Genomic DNA, 16,436 nt, shown 5'->3' with positions numbered 1-16,436 from the left:
TAAATTATTTTAATTGTGTGTAACTATTGATATATATGTATTGTATGTAACTATTGATAAGTTAATATCTTTAATCTAGTTTATAGCTAATTAGTTTAAAAAAAATTGATTTTTGAAGTTAATTTATATTTACCTAATAATTTTAGTCATATCTTAACAAATATCTATATTATAATTATCCTTAATTAATTTACATGTTTAGGTTAACACATTTCTAATAAATCCATCCTAGTTGAGTTGTCAAAATAACTTCCAAACTTTATATGTAATGGAGTAAGTAAAAAAATAAAAATTATAATAATAATAATTATATTATTGATTTCCTTATATTGTATTCAGCTATATTATAAAAACATCACTTTAAACTAAATTTTTTAAATAAAGATTTTTACATTTATTGATTATGACTTACAATTTTTTTTTTTTTTTTCCGTTGGAAGTATTATTTTAAATAAATAACAACATTTTAAACATATGTAAAATGTATAAACATTAATTATAAAGAATAAAAAAATAGTTCTTTATTTTAGACGTGTTGTATCCAAAATGTTTCTAAATACCCTAGTATATAGCAATTAGAGTATTCAGGTATTTTGTAATAGTAATTTTTAAGTCTGCGCACAGTTAAAAAAAATATCAACTACTGATGAAAAATGTTATGATTACATGTATTATGCAATACATTCTTAGTCTCTAATGTAGAGTGATTTAAACAATCTGGACAATTTCCATATCAGCTTGAACAAAAAAGTTCTTTATTGAACAAATTACATGATTAAACGTTAATAGTACAATAATCGTGTGGCGTGAAGGTGCTTGGAACTCGGCGGCTAACATCCTAATATTATGTGTATGTCATTCCACGGACTTGCATTATGTATGGTATGTCCTCGTTCAAATTTCCCTAGACCAGAGGTCCTAAAATTTGGCCTATACCCTCGTGTTATTTTTGTAGGTGAATGTTATTTTTAAGGTAAAATGTTCATTCAATATTCAAAATCACGGAAATTTTAAAACTATTATGTATTTACCCAGAATACAATCCATAACATTTTTAATGAGTTACGACCTTATGGTTGAAAATCTAATACCAAATTCTCTCAAAAGTTATTTACTGGAAATAAAAAAAATAAGTTAAATGTTAAATTTAACACTGTGATAGTGTGATATAACTTTAAGCAATTTTTGTTAATATTTTACAAATATTGATCGTAGAATCTTGAAACTGTTACTTAAATTATAATTTTCTATACTCAATGAAATTGTCAAGGTATTTAAATAATTTTAAGATATTTATAGGTATTTTTGAAGTGTTGATAAAAAATGTTAGGCTCACTAAAATACTTTATAATTAGATTCAAGATCCCACTTACATTTTTTTTTATGCAATTGAAAAATATTTAAAATACATTTACATTAGTTATACTTAGGGCTTGACAATGAAATACAAATTTCCTCATAAATAGTTCATACTGGAACCAAAAAGACATTAAATAGATATTTAAGTTCAAATTTAGAAAAATTTAGATATTTAAACGAGGAATAACAGATTTATTTGTGCCTAATTCAAAAATATTGTTTGTGTGACTTAAAATTTTTATGTATATTATTATGTTTAACTGTACATAATGGCGTTTTAAAAATATTTATATCAATTTTAAGCTAAATATTTTAAGTTTATTGGCTATTTATACTTAAGGTATACACAAAGGGGTATTTACGATTTTGGGGCCCCTTTTTTTCTCAGTTTCCTTTTGTATTTTTTTGTTATAACTTCACCATGAAAACAATTTAACCTTTCGCGACGGCGCCCCTTCGAGGAACTCAGAACTACGTTCCCCGGGGCAATTTCCCCCTGTCACCCCCTTCCCCTAAATATGCCACTGGGTATATACTACAAGTACAAGTAAACCTCACACTGTTTACCGATCTACGGAAAGTTTGTTTTGACTTAAAAATTAATAATAATGCCATTCTATGACTTCCCATCGTAGAAGTTCTATCAGCTATGATAAGAACATTGATGGAACAACTATCTCCCTCCTTGATAATTCATATACCAACCTGGGTTTTTTATTTACTCCCACCGTGAATCTGTGTTCACACATTGAAACTTTGTTGTAAAGCTCTTAAGACCTTCGGGTTCATTAAACGTATCTCAGCCGAATTTGGATTTACTTCTCCTCTGAAAGTCCTTTACTATGCTTTTGTTTGACAAACTCTTGAATACGGTTCTATTATTTGGGACCCCACAGTAGCAAGTAGCAACACACTCTTCCTTAGTATAACATGTTCAGCGTAAATTTTTTAACTTCATTAGTTACAGACTAAATATTAATTGTCCATCCCACTGCAATTACACACCCGTTCTTAAAATCCTCGGCATTGCCTAGTTAGCCGACAGGAGACACAATGCCAATCTAAAGTTTTTATCTAACTATCTAAGCTTATATCTGGTGATATTAATTCTCCTATGCTTCTTTCATCTATTTCACCTCGTAGTACACGTCACACATATCCATTTCATATAGGTACCTCCGCCCTCTACGCATGGGTGCAACTAGAGAAAGGCTTAGCCCCCCACCCTGACTAAGATTTATCCCCCCCACAAATATCCCTTATTGATTTAGCAATAAGCCCCCTATAGGTTATTTAAAATAAATAGTTTTGTTAGCCCACCAGAATTTTAACCCTAGTTGCGCCTATGCCTCTACGCTCGACGGTTCTAATAAATCTCTTGTGCGTTGTATGTCCCTTGCTAACTCCGACTCTTCTTTCTCAATTTTTACCTAATCAATTTACAACTAAACTTCATTTACCACCAACTTTACTATTATTAAGCATGTATACGTATATTTTTATTATTATTATTTTTTTTTTACTTTATATTATCATAAAAATTGTTTTATATTATTATTTATATATTTTTTTTATTTCCTTTCTTGTATGTTTAAATTTAGTACTACATGCCCATTGCAACACCCATAAGTATTTAAAAAAAATAATAATAATATAATATGATAATAACATTAAACATATAAATATATATATACTAGGAGGTATTGTAACTAACATTAATGCAATTACAAAAATTAATAATATAATTTAATAAATGTAATGTAACCAAGAATTAATTCAACCTCTGTATTAATAAGTAAAATAATTTACTATTATGTTATCTACCAATATAAATAATAAATATATTATGTATAATAAAATATATTTAATAATATACTAATATAGGAATAGGACGTCTATGCTCATAGGCGCAACTAGGGTAAATTTTTTTGTAGGGCTAGAATTTTATCAGCAGCACAGACCTGCAGAGGCTTTGCCCCCGAACCCCCACAAATAATATACCGGCTGGCTACTAACAATACTCAAATAAATTCATATAGGTAAATCTTAGAAATTAAAACATTTTAATTAAAATTATAAATAATTATATACCACGACACATTTTTAATTCAACTTTTACTCAAATACAAAATAATATTAATTCATTACTAATTTTCTATTAGTTGCTGAAAATGTATCAATAATTGTTTTTGTGTCTAGACTATTAGTTAAATCTCTTTCAAATTTCGGTACTCAAAATTAATACATTTGAAAATCGTTCTTGTCTCATTATTGTTCTGATACAAGCTTTTAATCGCCGCATTGAAGAAAATGAATTTTTGCAGGTTGCCGAACTGGTATAATGAAAGCTACTTGTAGCAATTTATATAAATCTTCAGTAACTACTTGTTTAATAATATCATCAATATCAAAATTTTCTTTAACCAGGCAATTTTTAGAAACAACTATTTTTTTTTATAACCAAATATAATTCATAACGAATTGATTATTGTTTAGTTAATTATTATTCAACATATTAGGTACAGTAACAAATTAAAATGTAAGACTTACTTTTTAATTTGTATATGTATCTATTATGTGGAGGCTAAATAAATATTTGGGGCTAAGCCCCCCTAACCCCACCTAATTGCGCCTATGTCTAATATATATTATATATAGATTTCTCTATTGTCCGTGGTATGCAGTGACCTTTTTTTAAAAAAACTATATTAACTATCTTAAAAATGGTCGCATTCAACAGCCTTAAATTTAAATTCAATGAAAAATCATTACAAACGAAAACAGTTTTTGAGCATAAATATTCTTAAGAAACAATTTTGAGTGTAACAATACATATATCGGTATAATACGATTATTCAAGAAAACACGTGTGTGTGGTGTATCGAATAGTACGGGCTCAGACTTGCTGTAAACAAAGATATATAAATATAGGCTATAGCCATATAGGTATAAAATAACACTATATTATACAGGAATACAGAATGTCCCACGAGGATTTACCCATTGCGATATCTCTTGAGATAATAAATATTTCATAAATCTATTTTTTTATTACTCTTAGAGACTACACGTATTTTATTTTTTAACTAAATTAAATTCTTTGGTAAAAAAGTTAAAATAGTTATTTTATATATTTTTTTTTTTTGTGAAACTTGTTGACTTTTTAACATTATATTTTCATAAATCTCATAATTTTAGATTCTGAGCGAAGCAATGAATGTATTGATTTTACAATGATGTGTGTTTTTTTATTTTATTTTGTGTCTGTCATCACCTTTTAGGACAGTAAAAGTGCTTGGATTTTCTTCAACAGTAACTTTTCTGATAGGAAAGTGAATTTGGTTGGTACTTTGGGGGGGTATAAGTAAAAGTATAAATTTCCCAGTAGTTTTCAAAAGCGACGTGAAAATACAAAGAAAAATTAAGGAAAAACGAGAATTTTTACGCAAAATCTGTTTTCGAGAAAATCGATTTTGGTTTTTGGTGCAACTCTAAAACATATCATCGTAGGTACATGAAATTTTGACTGAATGTCTATATAGCATTTTCTATACACCATATCATTATCCAAATATTTTGACTTATTTTGAGCTGTTTAAGGACATTTTCAGTTTCCATTTTTTTTTAGTTTTTTTTTCTATAAATATTAATAAAATTTTATTTGTTGGTTAAAAAAGCGTGAAAATTTAATATAAGGCTCCTGATTTATCGTCCGTGAATTGTGATGGTAATTTTTTGTTAAGTCCAGAAAACTTCCTGCAGTTATATGTTTTTCGAGTGAAAAAATATGATGTTTTTGTAACTGTAGTTTACTGTTTTCTTCAAAAAAAAATTATAGTACTTACAAAGAAGTTTTTAGCGTAATTCTAAAAGAATGTGACAATCGACAATTTTACCCGGATCCACAAATTATAAATTTAGATTTTGAACAAGCTACTATAAATGCCGCCCAGTGTGTTCTCAGCGAGCACGTCCGTATACAAGGTTGTTTTTATCACTTGTCTCAAAATACGTATCGCAAGATACAAAAAGTAGGATTACAAGCCAAATATAAAACGGATGATACATTAAGTCATTTTTTTGCTATGTTAGACGGGTTAGCATTTTTGCCAATGAATAAAGTTTACGACGGAATGCAATATTTAAAGACGGTTTGTACAGAAGAAGCTACAGAGGTTCTTGATTATTTCGACTCCACATATGTCAATGGTACATATAGAAAGTCAGGAAAAGGTATGGCTATAAAATTAAAAAAAAATAAACCGTTATTTCCACCAGAAATATGGAACGTTCACGAGGCTACGATAAACGGTCAACATCGTACAAACAATATTTGCGAGAGTTGGAATAACCGTTTTACGCATCTTGTCGGACACGCGCACCCAACCGTCTGGAAGTTTATTTCTAAAATGCGTGAAGAGTTAGGAGTAGATAGAGCTAAAATAGCGTTACAAGAATTAGGTGAAGGAATTCCAACACCAAAAAAACGTACCGGTGAACGTTTAAAAAACTTATGTTCTAGAGTGGCCATTGACGAAATATCGGTGGAAGAATTTTTAATTAATATTGGCCATTGCATTCGAAAACGAAATAAATATTAGTTTTAAATTTTAATTATTTATAGTTTTAAATTAAATTTATATTATATATTATACATTTAGTAATTTTATTTTTTTTTTAATTAAACCGGACTTTTTTTCCGTATAATTTTTTTCCGGCTCCCCCTCACGGGACACCCTGTATAGTGTTAACCGATTGTATAATTTATATATCAACACAAAAATAAAAATAATATTTATGAAATATACACATATTATGCGCATGTATAAATGGGTAATCGTAATCGTAATCTTAAGAGGGTCATGGTTCAAAATAATCAGTTATAATGCATTAATTTATATATTTTCCAAAAAATGCAAGTGTGTTGGACACAGCAAATGATTAAAGTAGCTCCATCCATTGTATATGATCTAAGCCCTAAGGGCCAGTTGTACCGTCTAATGTCTATGATTAAAGTTAATCAGAGTTTAACCGGCCGAATTAGCACGGTTAAATATCTGTTATCAGCTGATTAAGCTTAATCGTAGTTTAACCGTAGACGGTACAACTGGCCCTAAGGCATGGACCTTATTCTAGTAATGATAAATATTGATGATAATAATGATAAATTGATAACAGAATCAGACATAATAATATCAGAGAATACATTTATTCTGTGATAATATTATTCAGTACCTATTTGATATTTTTATTTTACATTCACAATTTGCTTAAGTCAAAAATCGAAAACTAAAACGAAGTACGAACAAATTCAACAATTAATAATGTCATAGTCACACCGAATTTTATATTAATATAAAATCGCTAGAGAATAATGTGCCTTATGTAGCACTCCGTACTGAATAATAGTGTGGTAAATATTTGAAAATTAAAATTTAGCGACTGTAGAGTACAAATTCTGTACCCTATTAAATTTTAGTACGTTTATAATATTCGTAAATTTTATTCTATTATAGTGATCCAACTCCAAAGAAAAACGATGACTTTTCGATCAAGACGACAAAACATATAATAAAATGATGTTTAAGGCACTGTATAAAATGCGGCCTATGTGTGGCTTGCATTGTCCCCTAAACTCTTTGTTCAACAAACATTTACATAATACTAGTTCAAATAGTGCACAAAAAAAGAGAATACGTTCTACTGTATATTATCTTTCTTCACTAGGAGTATTAACGGTCGGTCTTAGTTATGCGGCTGTGCCACTGTATAAAATGTTTTGTCAGGTGAGCACGTACTAAATATTACATTGACAAGTCACTATAATGTTGATCTATTTATAGGCATTCAGTTATGGTGGAACTCTGAACCATAACATAGAAGATTCTAAAGTAGAAACAATGAAACCCAATAGAAACCGAGAGATCAAAGTTCATTTCACTGCTGATACGTCATCCAGTATGCAATGGAGCTTTAAACCTCTTCAGAATGAAATCAGAGTAATACCTTTAAATTTAATAGAGCATTGATAATCCAGATAAACTGTAACCAACATAATGATTCTCAATTTATTTGGTTAGTTAATTAAATAGATGTCTTATTTTACTACTTTATTCTTTATTGATTTATATTTGATACCATAGACATTGATCATTATAATAAATGTTGACTTCTCCATTTATGTTTAATACAATTTACAAATGTTTATATTCTTTGCAAGATTGTGTTTGAAGTAGAAGAATTCAATTATCATAATTTAAGTGTTTAGCTATTGGGTTACCTACCTACCTCATAATTGTATTTTTCAACAGTTCGATATAGTAATTAAAATTTTTGTAAACATGAATTTTGTTTCTGGAAGTTTTAACTATCCACATGTAAACATCAAAATACATTTTCTTTGTCTCATTTTTTTATTACTATATCTGTTTTAGTTTGAGATATTTTTACATTAGATTAGAAAGCACAAAAAAAATGTTATATTATATAATTTATAGAACAAAACTTAACTTTTTAATTCAAAATTAATGTTGAAAAAAATATTATATTTATTATGTTTTTATTAGGTAGCACCAGGCGAAACAGCATTAGCATTTTATACAGCTAAAAATCCATTAGATAAAGCTATTACAGGTATCAGCACATACAATGTTGTACCTTTTGAGGCAGGACAATATTTTAATAAAATACAATGTTTTTGTTTTGAAGAACAACAGTTGAATCCAAATGAAGAGGTATTTTATTAGCTGTTTACAATATAACAACAGGATTGATAATAATTTTTAAATTGTTTAGGTTGATATGCCAGTATTTTTTTTTATTGATCCTGAGTATACTACCGATCCAAAAATGGAGAACATTGATGACATAACACTGTCGTACACATTCTTCGAAGCCAAACAAGGTGTAGATTTATCAAATATTTTCAAACACTGAAACAATAGATAACATTATGAGTTATGTTTCTGGTAGTAAACATTGTTAATACAATTGCGTACAGGCATTGTTTTTACATATTTTAATGTAAACAAAATTTAAAATATATATTTTATAAAAAGTTTTAAAACTTAAAAATATGTTATTTTTTATTATGTTATTTTGTTGTTTTTATGTACATCATATTCTTATAATCGAGGTAAGACAAGAAGTTAAAATTAGCACTAGGATTAGGTTTTTATTAAAAATTGGTATCTTTTGAAATGAAAGGAGATTTGACAAGAATAGTTTATCAAAAATATAGGATACCATAGAGTCATAGAATAGGAATTGATATCTTATTACAATAACAATTATATTTTATATATATTTGCATTGCTATGATGCAATATCTGTTTTTAATTTATAGTTTGTAGATTTTTGAGATTTTGTGTAGTACGATCAAGTGAAGGGGTACGTGCAAGAACGAGATAACTCCATTTTTTTTCGAAAAATGGGGTTTTGGCTGTTTATTATCAAGAAAAAAATTATGAGTATATCTGTGCAAGAACGAGACAATTCCGATCATTCGTATAGGAGATATAAAGTAAATGGAGTTGTCTGGTTTTTTTTTTCCGTTGAAAAACCAGATAACTCCCGAAGTGGTACATACAATTATATTTATTTTTTTTTATTATTATATTTTTTTTATTATTTTTTTATATTTTTTACAAATTTCTAAAACCGAATGAATAATAATTTTTTTTTTTGTATTAAAACAAATTATGAATAAATAATAAATACATGGTTCTGGTCAAAAAACAAGATAACTCCAAAAATGTAGGTTAATATTAATTATCATCTCAAAGAAATTAAGAAAATCAAATCAATTACTACGGCATTTTTTTTATCGTGGTCTAATGTATCTAAATTAATTTCCAAATTATATTTATCTTTATTTAAATATTTTTAAAATAACATTATCGTTTCCTGAAAAGTTTTGAAAAATGGAGTTATCTCGTTCTTGCACGGACCCCTTCAAGTAAGCTTTTGATACAAAATGAGTATTAATTTTACTTCAATATTTAACATCAAGTTAGAGAGAAATGGATATCAATACTATTATAATATAATTTATATTTGTTTAACAGTTAAAACAGGATATATTTCTATTTAAAATCAAAATGTGTTATTAAAAAATTAATTTCAAAATATTCGAAGTTTAATCTATTCCAAGGTGTATTGATACAATATCAATACACCTTGGTCCATCCCTAGTAATTCATTGATCATACTGGGTAGCCAGCATCCAATTTTCAGTTACCACGTTCATGCAATCGTATATTGACATAGAAAATGTTTGATACATATAGTATAATGAATAATTACGAACCTATAATGGATGTAATTTAATATCTGACAATTTAATAAAAAAAAAAATTATTATGGGAAATAATATTATACTATCTTATTATCATAAAGAAATAATAAAAAAATGCCGTGAAATTTTAATATTAAAATATATTTTTGATGTATACACTATACAGCATCACCATCTGTCGAATCAAGTGACGGTTGGTTTCTTCGTGCACTTGTTGAAGATTACGGAAATAGAAGGCGCTGCTGTTTTTCTAGCGGTCGTTGCTCAGACACACGGTTATATAAATACTATCTTTATTCTTTAATCGTGCTCGGACGCACAGTTAGCACGATACTAATACACTCGATAATAGACGATTTAAGAGGACGCTATACAGATATTAGCTGTCTCCGTCTTACAAGTACACATTTACGCTCAGTAGATCACGTTTAACTCGGTTAGTTTAAAAATTTGCAGTCAATTGACCTATTATAAAACTTGATGGTAAGAACATTATCTGTGATTGTATGTGGATGTTGTGCGATAACTCAGTGTTTAAATTAGTTATGAGCGTTTCTAATTTACACTATATTATATACGCATAACTTGCTAAAAAATTAAACTATCGTATGAAAACCCACATATTAACACAGATAATGTTATTAATATCAAGATTCATAATAGGTCGATTCACTCTAATTTTTAATCTAACTTACAAACTTGTGAGAGGGAAAAAATGGTTGGATATTCCACAATCCACATTTCCAGTTTTCACCTCAAGATTAAGAGAACGTTATACCCAAAGGACTAAAGCCCAACTGCCCAAAGCGAAGAATATACAACGGCCGATAGAATGAATCACATATTAATTTTGAGATAAAACTTTCTTACCGATAGTCATGACAAGCTTTCGTCTTTCCAATAATCCAGTTCAGTGGCGGCGGGATATAGGATTATTTGAAGCAATTGCTTCATGTCTGAAATGGGTGGGTGGGTGTATAAATATGTATATAATCGTAAGACCTCAACACAAATATCATGGTAAATATTATAATTAATAATTATTAATGGCCCCTACTGCTAATTTTGATTCAATAATTGGTGCGGTGTTAAAAATATGCTTCAAAGTCTCTACAATTTCGCGCCACCACTGATCCAGTTTAAGTACTTAAGCGTTTTACAGTTTAACGAATTTTAGAAATTTAGAGCCGATAGAATTTTAGAACCCGATTTTTGATATCCTATTGAGATCGACCGATATTTCATGTTTTTTTTTAAACTTTTTATTGTTTCAATTATTCAGTTGTTCAACTATAAAGAGCAAACGTGTTATTTAATATTTTCAAGGAGTTGTGCATAGCCTATTCTTTCGTTCCTCGCGGTAACGGGTAACTGCTCGACTTTGTGTGCGTATACTCCACAAGTCCACAACCATCACCAATCAGCAAAGGTGGGCACTTGTTAAAAAGTTAAAGTTAAGTTAAAAAGTTAATTTTCTTTTAACTTTTTAACTTAACTAGTTACTTTTGGCTTTTCATTAAATTAACTGTTAACTTACTAAATTTCTTTCTTAACTAACGTGAAATTAACGAGTTAATTTTTCATTTTAAGAAGTAAGTTAAGTTAATTTATTTTGTTTTTAATTTTATAATATTTCACTGTTCCAGTCTATTTCGTTTTCATGTCAAAAAATATGTATCGTAAATTGTTTAAAGTTAAAAATGTATATCATTCGAATCTAACTTATATGGAAATACTGTATGAAGTATTAACAGTATATCCTACAATTTAGTTTTGGGTTGGAAAAAAATTAAGTAGGCTAGCGTTGTATAAACAAATTAACTTTTTTTTAACTTAATAAAAAGTTAACAAAAAGTGTGTATTAACTTTTAACTTAATTGAGTTAACCTAGAGTTAAATTAACTCTTAACTTTTAACTTTTTGTTTTTGGTCCATATTAACTTAACTTAACTGAGTTAAAAAAAATCATTAACTTGCCCAGCCTTGCCAATCAGTACCTATTCACTCTCTTCATTGATAACGAAAACATTATTGCCATGGCCCAAGGACCATGGTCGGCTTAACATATTGCGCGTATGCACATGACATTTTTGGTCATTAGATCAAAACCTATTTGTGGACGTAAAATTGTTATACGTAATGTCATAATACGTACACATAACATTCAAGTACTTTCAAAATTCAAAGTTGCAAAGGTTCGATTAGAAAAATTAAAAATCGTAAATATGTTTGAAAATTGGCTAGGCCACCCGCAGAAATATAAATCGGGAGTGCCAAAGTCAAAAATATCCGATAATACAGCAAAATAAATACAATTTTTTTTTTTTACAAAGTATTAACTAAATAAGCTGGGGAGGGGGGAAATGCCCCCCTCCCACCCATTGAGCGTATTATTTTGGTTTTAGTAGATTTAGTATTTGTTAGTACGCTATATTCTCCTCATCTATACTTTAAAATTTAAATACTTTTAAGTTATAAGTTATACACTTATACCTAAACCTAACTCATGAACTACTCGTAGTAAATTTGATTTTTATGTATTGAAATACTTGGAGAAATTATTCTGCTTTCAAAAATTAAATTTTGAGCTGTAAGTTGTCATTCAAAACAGTACCAACTTAAAAATAATATAGAGAAAATCAATATATTTAAATATAATTTTTAAAAAATTGTTTTGTAACGACTTGAAACAAAAATAATATTTTCAAAAACATCAAAATTTTTTAAAAGAATGAGTTGTTCATGATAAAAGAATCACTCTGTACGACTGTACCTATATATTATATGCTGAGATCGAAGCAAAGTAAACTTGTCATCATCTTTACAACTTTTTAAATCAAACCTCTAGAAGTACCTTAATTTTTATTAGTCTCTTATAGGTTGTTTGGATGAAAAATTGATAGGTTTTGCAATGGCCTTAATAGGATCATAGTAAAAATCTCCTCTACAATTTTTTTAAATGGTGGATTTAGTGTAAACCTATTTAGGAATCCCTATTATAACCCACAAATCTTAATTTGTAGTTACTTCCACGAACTGATGAACTTCCATGACACGAAGATAGAGTGAACTAGAAACGAGTCACGAGAGCCGTATAGAAGGCCGCACGAAATTGCGTGAGATAACATGTCTGGTACCAGCGGCGGATTTAAGGGGGGGACAGAAGTGCCCCCCCCCATTGTCCTATTATCTAGGTTAATAAATTGGGCCATTTTTAAATATTTGTGTTGTAAAACTTGGAAAAAGACAGTGGGTCCAATCAAAAAAAAAATTCTAGATCCTACTCTGGTCTACCGAAAGGTAATAGTATATTGTGTGGCAAGGGCGGGAAGTGAGCTATTTCAGTCGCGGACGACGTGAACGGCACGAGCTGCAGGTGAGGGCCGCATTTTGCCCAAGACTGAAATTGCCTTCCCGCACGAGCCACACATACTAATTGTTGTCAGTGACAACTTGTCACGCATCTGCATTCATCGATCACGGCAAAGGTAATGCAGGGATCTATGCAACAACTAGACTATAATTATAAAGCAGCCAGGTGACTGCAGTGTTATGGACCTTGGTATTACTTTAGATCGATCGCTTACTTTTCGTACTCATACTGAGAAAGTTACTAGTAAGGCTTTGAAGCTTCTCGGTTTTGTGAAAAGAATTTCGGCTGAATTTAAACTGTCCAGCTCTCTTAAGACGTTATATTGCTCTTTTGTTCGGTCTGTGTTGGAGTATGGGGTAATTATTTGGAATCCGTGCACATTCGACGGTAGGTAGTAGTCAACTGGAAAGAGTTCAGCATAGAATTTTGAAATTTGCTGCTTTCGCATTACGCATTGAGTGCGCACCTCACGAGTATCAACCTGTGTTGGAGTGCCTCCATTCGTCTACCCTATGTGACAGGAGGAAACAGGCTAATCTTACGTTTCTTTCTAAACTTATAAATGGTGAAGTCGATTCCCCTGTCCTCCTATATATAAACTTAATTTCAGGGTTTCAAGTTTCTATTCCAGATACTCTTTCCCTTTCCAAATTCCTTTTAGCCGCTGTAACTATCGTCCTATTGTCCGTATGATGAAACTGGCCAATGAGGACCCACTATTCTTTAGTACTTAGCATTAAATAATTGTCTGTTCGTTCTTTATATCTTAATATTTGTAATATTTGTTATTTATGTAACTTTATCTTAGTTATTATGTATACTATACAATGTAATTGGGCACGTCCCGTATTCAATAATAAATAAATAAATAAATAAATAAATAATTATACAACAATATTTCATGATAGAAACGATTTGGTTTTATTTATTTTAAGCGTCACGCATAGAGGTTATAATATGATTATAAGATGTAACCAAAAGTTTATGTTTTGTAAGGACCAACGACCGTGGTATAGATTTCAGTGTCTGGTTGTGCAGGGGATACGCTCGTGATATGTGCGCCCAGCACTTTTGGGGATTTCCACTTTACCGGCCGGCACTATTAGGGATTCCCACTTTACCGCCCGCTGGACGGAAAAAGGACGCTTTCCAACGCTTCAACCGCTATCGAAAAACAAACTTTCGGTGCAGGCGTGACATAAATTAAAATACGACACAAACTTAACAAAATATAAGTATATCTAAATGAATTTAAAATCTAACGTTTTTTAATTGCTATTAGGCACCTATGATATTAATGACAAGTGACGACTGATGAATATTGGCGAGGTGGCGCTCATATAAAGCCCTGCCGTACACGGCTGTCATCTGCCGGCCACCAGGCATGCCTTTTCCAGTTTATTGTATCTTAGTCTTTAGGTTAGGTTACTCGGTACTTCAGACTTACTAGTTAGCACTTACCAGTGGCACCTAAACAGTTTAGAAAGAAATACACCAGCATGGCTGCATGCCACATGTGGCGAGGGTATGTATAGCGGAGCAACTTATTATTTTGTTGATTGTATTAAATAATTAACCATTAGATACTAGACAGTAAGATTATCCATAAACGAAATTTTTTCTAGGACTTACATATTATATTAACTAATATTCTATTTACGAATGTACAAACATGAATATATTGTTGACAATCCTTCATTTAAAAATGTCAAAAATATGGACAATGTTGAACATTCAAACAGTCATCAAATAAATAAATAATGCATAGGTATTACTTACTATACAATGTGTACTAAGTAATATTCTTGCTTTAATCAGAATTTGTGGCATGTTACCCTTTTAGTGCAATTCATTGCTTTCAAATGCGTCTATATAAACTAGTGATATACGAGCTAATATAAAGTTCTATGTTCATCTAGTAACAACCATCTAGAATCGAGATACTGATAACCTTGTTTTATAGTAGTAGGTAGGGTACCGGTATGTGATAATTATCTACTGTGTGAAACATCAAACATAAGAAAGAAATATAGGTAAAAAATATACAAGGAAATAAAATAATTGTAAATATCTAAGGCTATTGCCAATTAATCTTAGATCATCGACAATTATAAATATTAATTAGGTTTAGATTAATGAATATTGATTGACATGTGACAACCAATTGGCTGTAATATACAAGAATGTTGGTTTAAAGACGTTAACAAAATGTTATTGATTGTTGGATGTAGGGTCATGCTAATACTTAACACCAAACTAGATATGGTTAGTTTATTTCTTTTTGATACAAGGAAATTTTAATTCTAAGTTCAATGTTTGATATCTACGTTTACTACTGTACTGTCGTAGTTGATAATATATTTTTGAATATACTTTAATGATGTTTTTGAATTTAACTCGACAAATTTATTAAGTTGAACATAAAAATATTTATTCAACAGGTTAACTTTACCCTACTAACATACACTTAGGGCTCGTATTACAATCGTTAAACTAAGGTTAAACCACCGAATTCGGCCGGTAAAATCAGTGGGTTGGGCGTAACCGAGGTTTAAACTATGATTGTAAAACGGGCCCTTAGGGCTGTTTTTACAATGTCCAGTAAAGTGTAGGTTAATGCTAACCGACTGATGAAAGATTTTATTACCGGCAGAATTTGGCCAGTTAGTGTTGGTTAACTTTAACCGTACATTGTAAGAACGGCCCTTAGATAAGTCATTTAAGTACATAATATAATATAACCAACATAATATAGAAGTTAAATGGTAGTACCTAATATTTTTAGTCCCGATATTGGTAAAAAATTAAATATTGCACATGATAAAATAAACAATATTTGTTATCTTACATAGTATTTTTATATTATATACTATTTGTTGAATGCCACAAAATACAGGTTATTTTTCTACATTTAAAAACAAACATTGATAAATGGAAATTTGTGAGGCAGTTTTATAATTTTATCAAATAAAATATAATAAGTTATTATTATAAAGTATTATTATTCACTTAAAACTCTTAGTAACTCAAAATGAGACGTTAAAAAACTGCATTAAATGTTTAAAAATAAAATAATGATATAGGGTCAAAAGGTAATTTTGGTTGGTATATTAAGTATAGATCAAGAACAAAACAAACACAACACACTTTCTTGATATTAATTAGTTTACTTGACAGTAACACTTCTTGACAAGTATAATATAATTGATAATAATAATAATAATAATAATAATAATAATAATAATAATAATAAAAACCTTTTGCACATTTTCCGAAATTATCTTTTACAAAATATACATTCAAGGCTAATTATTGTTTTAGTTTTGCATTCTTTCAATAAAAAAAGAAGATAATTAACTGCAGAAATCAACACTCAAAAATCTGCCAACTGGCTAAACAAACGCGTAC

The 16,436-nt window shown here is 29.5% G+C and overlaps 1 protein-coding gene across 1 annotated transcript; it reads left to right on the top strand.

The window, feature by feature from the left end:
* The first annotated feature begins 6,571 nt into the window (after positions 1–6,571).
* Positions 6,572–8,440, top strand: LOC132948783 (cytochrome c oxidase assembly protein COX11, mitochondrial). The gene is made up of 5 exons (XM_061019429.1): positions 6,572–6,772; positions 6,876–7,145; positions 7,203–7,358; positions 7,926–8,093; positions 8,155–8,440. The coding sequence occupies exons 2-5, from the start codon at positions 6,936–6,938 to the stop codon at positions 8,293–8,295; spliced, it is 675 nt and encodes a 224-aa protein (XP_060875412.1). The 5' UTR covers positions 6,572–6,772; positions 6,876–6,935; the 3' UTR covers positions 8,296–8,440.
* Positions 8,441–16,436: the final 7,996 nt, after the last annotated feature.

The sequence above is a fragment of the Metopolophium dirhodum genome, chromosome 7, assembly GCF_019925205.1.
Source record: "Metopolophium dirhodum isolate CAU chromosome 7, ASM1992520v1, whole genome shotgun sequence".
NCBI lineage: Eukaryota > Metazoa > Arthropoda > Insecta > Hemiptera > Aphididae > Metopolophium > Metopolophium dirhodum.
The sequence above is the reverse complement of the archived record's forward strand: the minus strand, read 5'-3'. Positions and strand labels throughout refer to the sequence as shown.

Coding starts and splice junctions, on each gene's coding strand:
- LOC132948783 (XM_061019429.1), top strand. CDS start 6,936: ATGATGTTTAAGGCACTGTATAAAATGCGGCCTATGTGTGGCTTGCAT. Junction 7,146..7,202: donor TGTATAAAATGTTTTGTCAG/GTGAGCACGTAC, acceptor ATCTATTTATAG/GCATTCAGTTATGGTGGAAC. Junction 7,359..7,925: donor CTCTTCAGAATGAAATCAGA/GTAATACCTTTA, acceptor TGTTTTTATTAG/GTAGCACCAGGCGAAACAGC.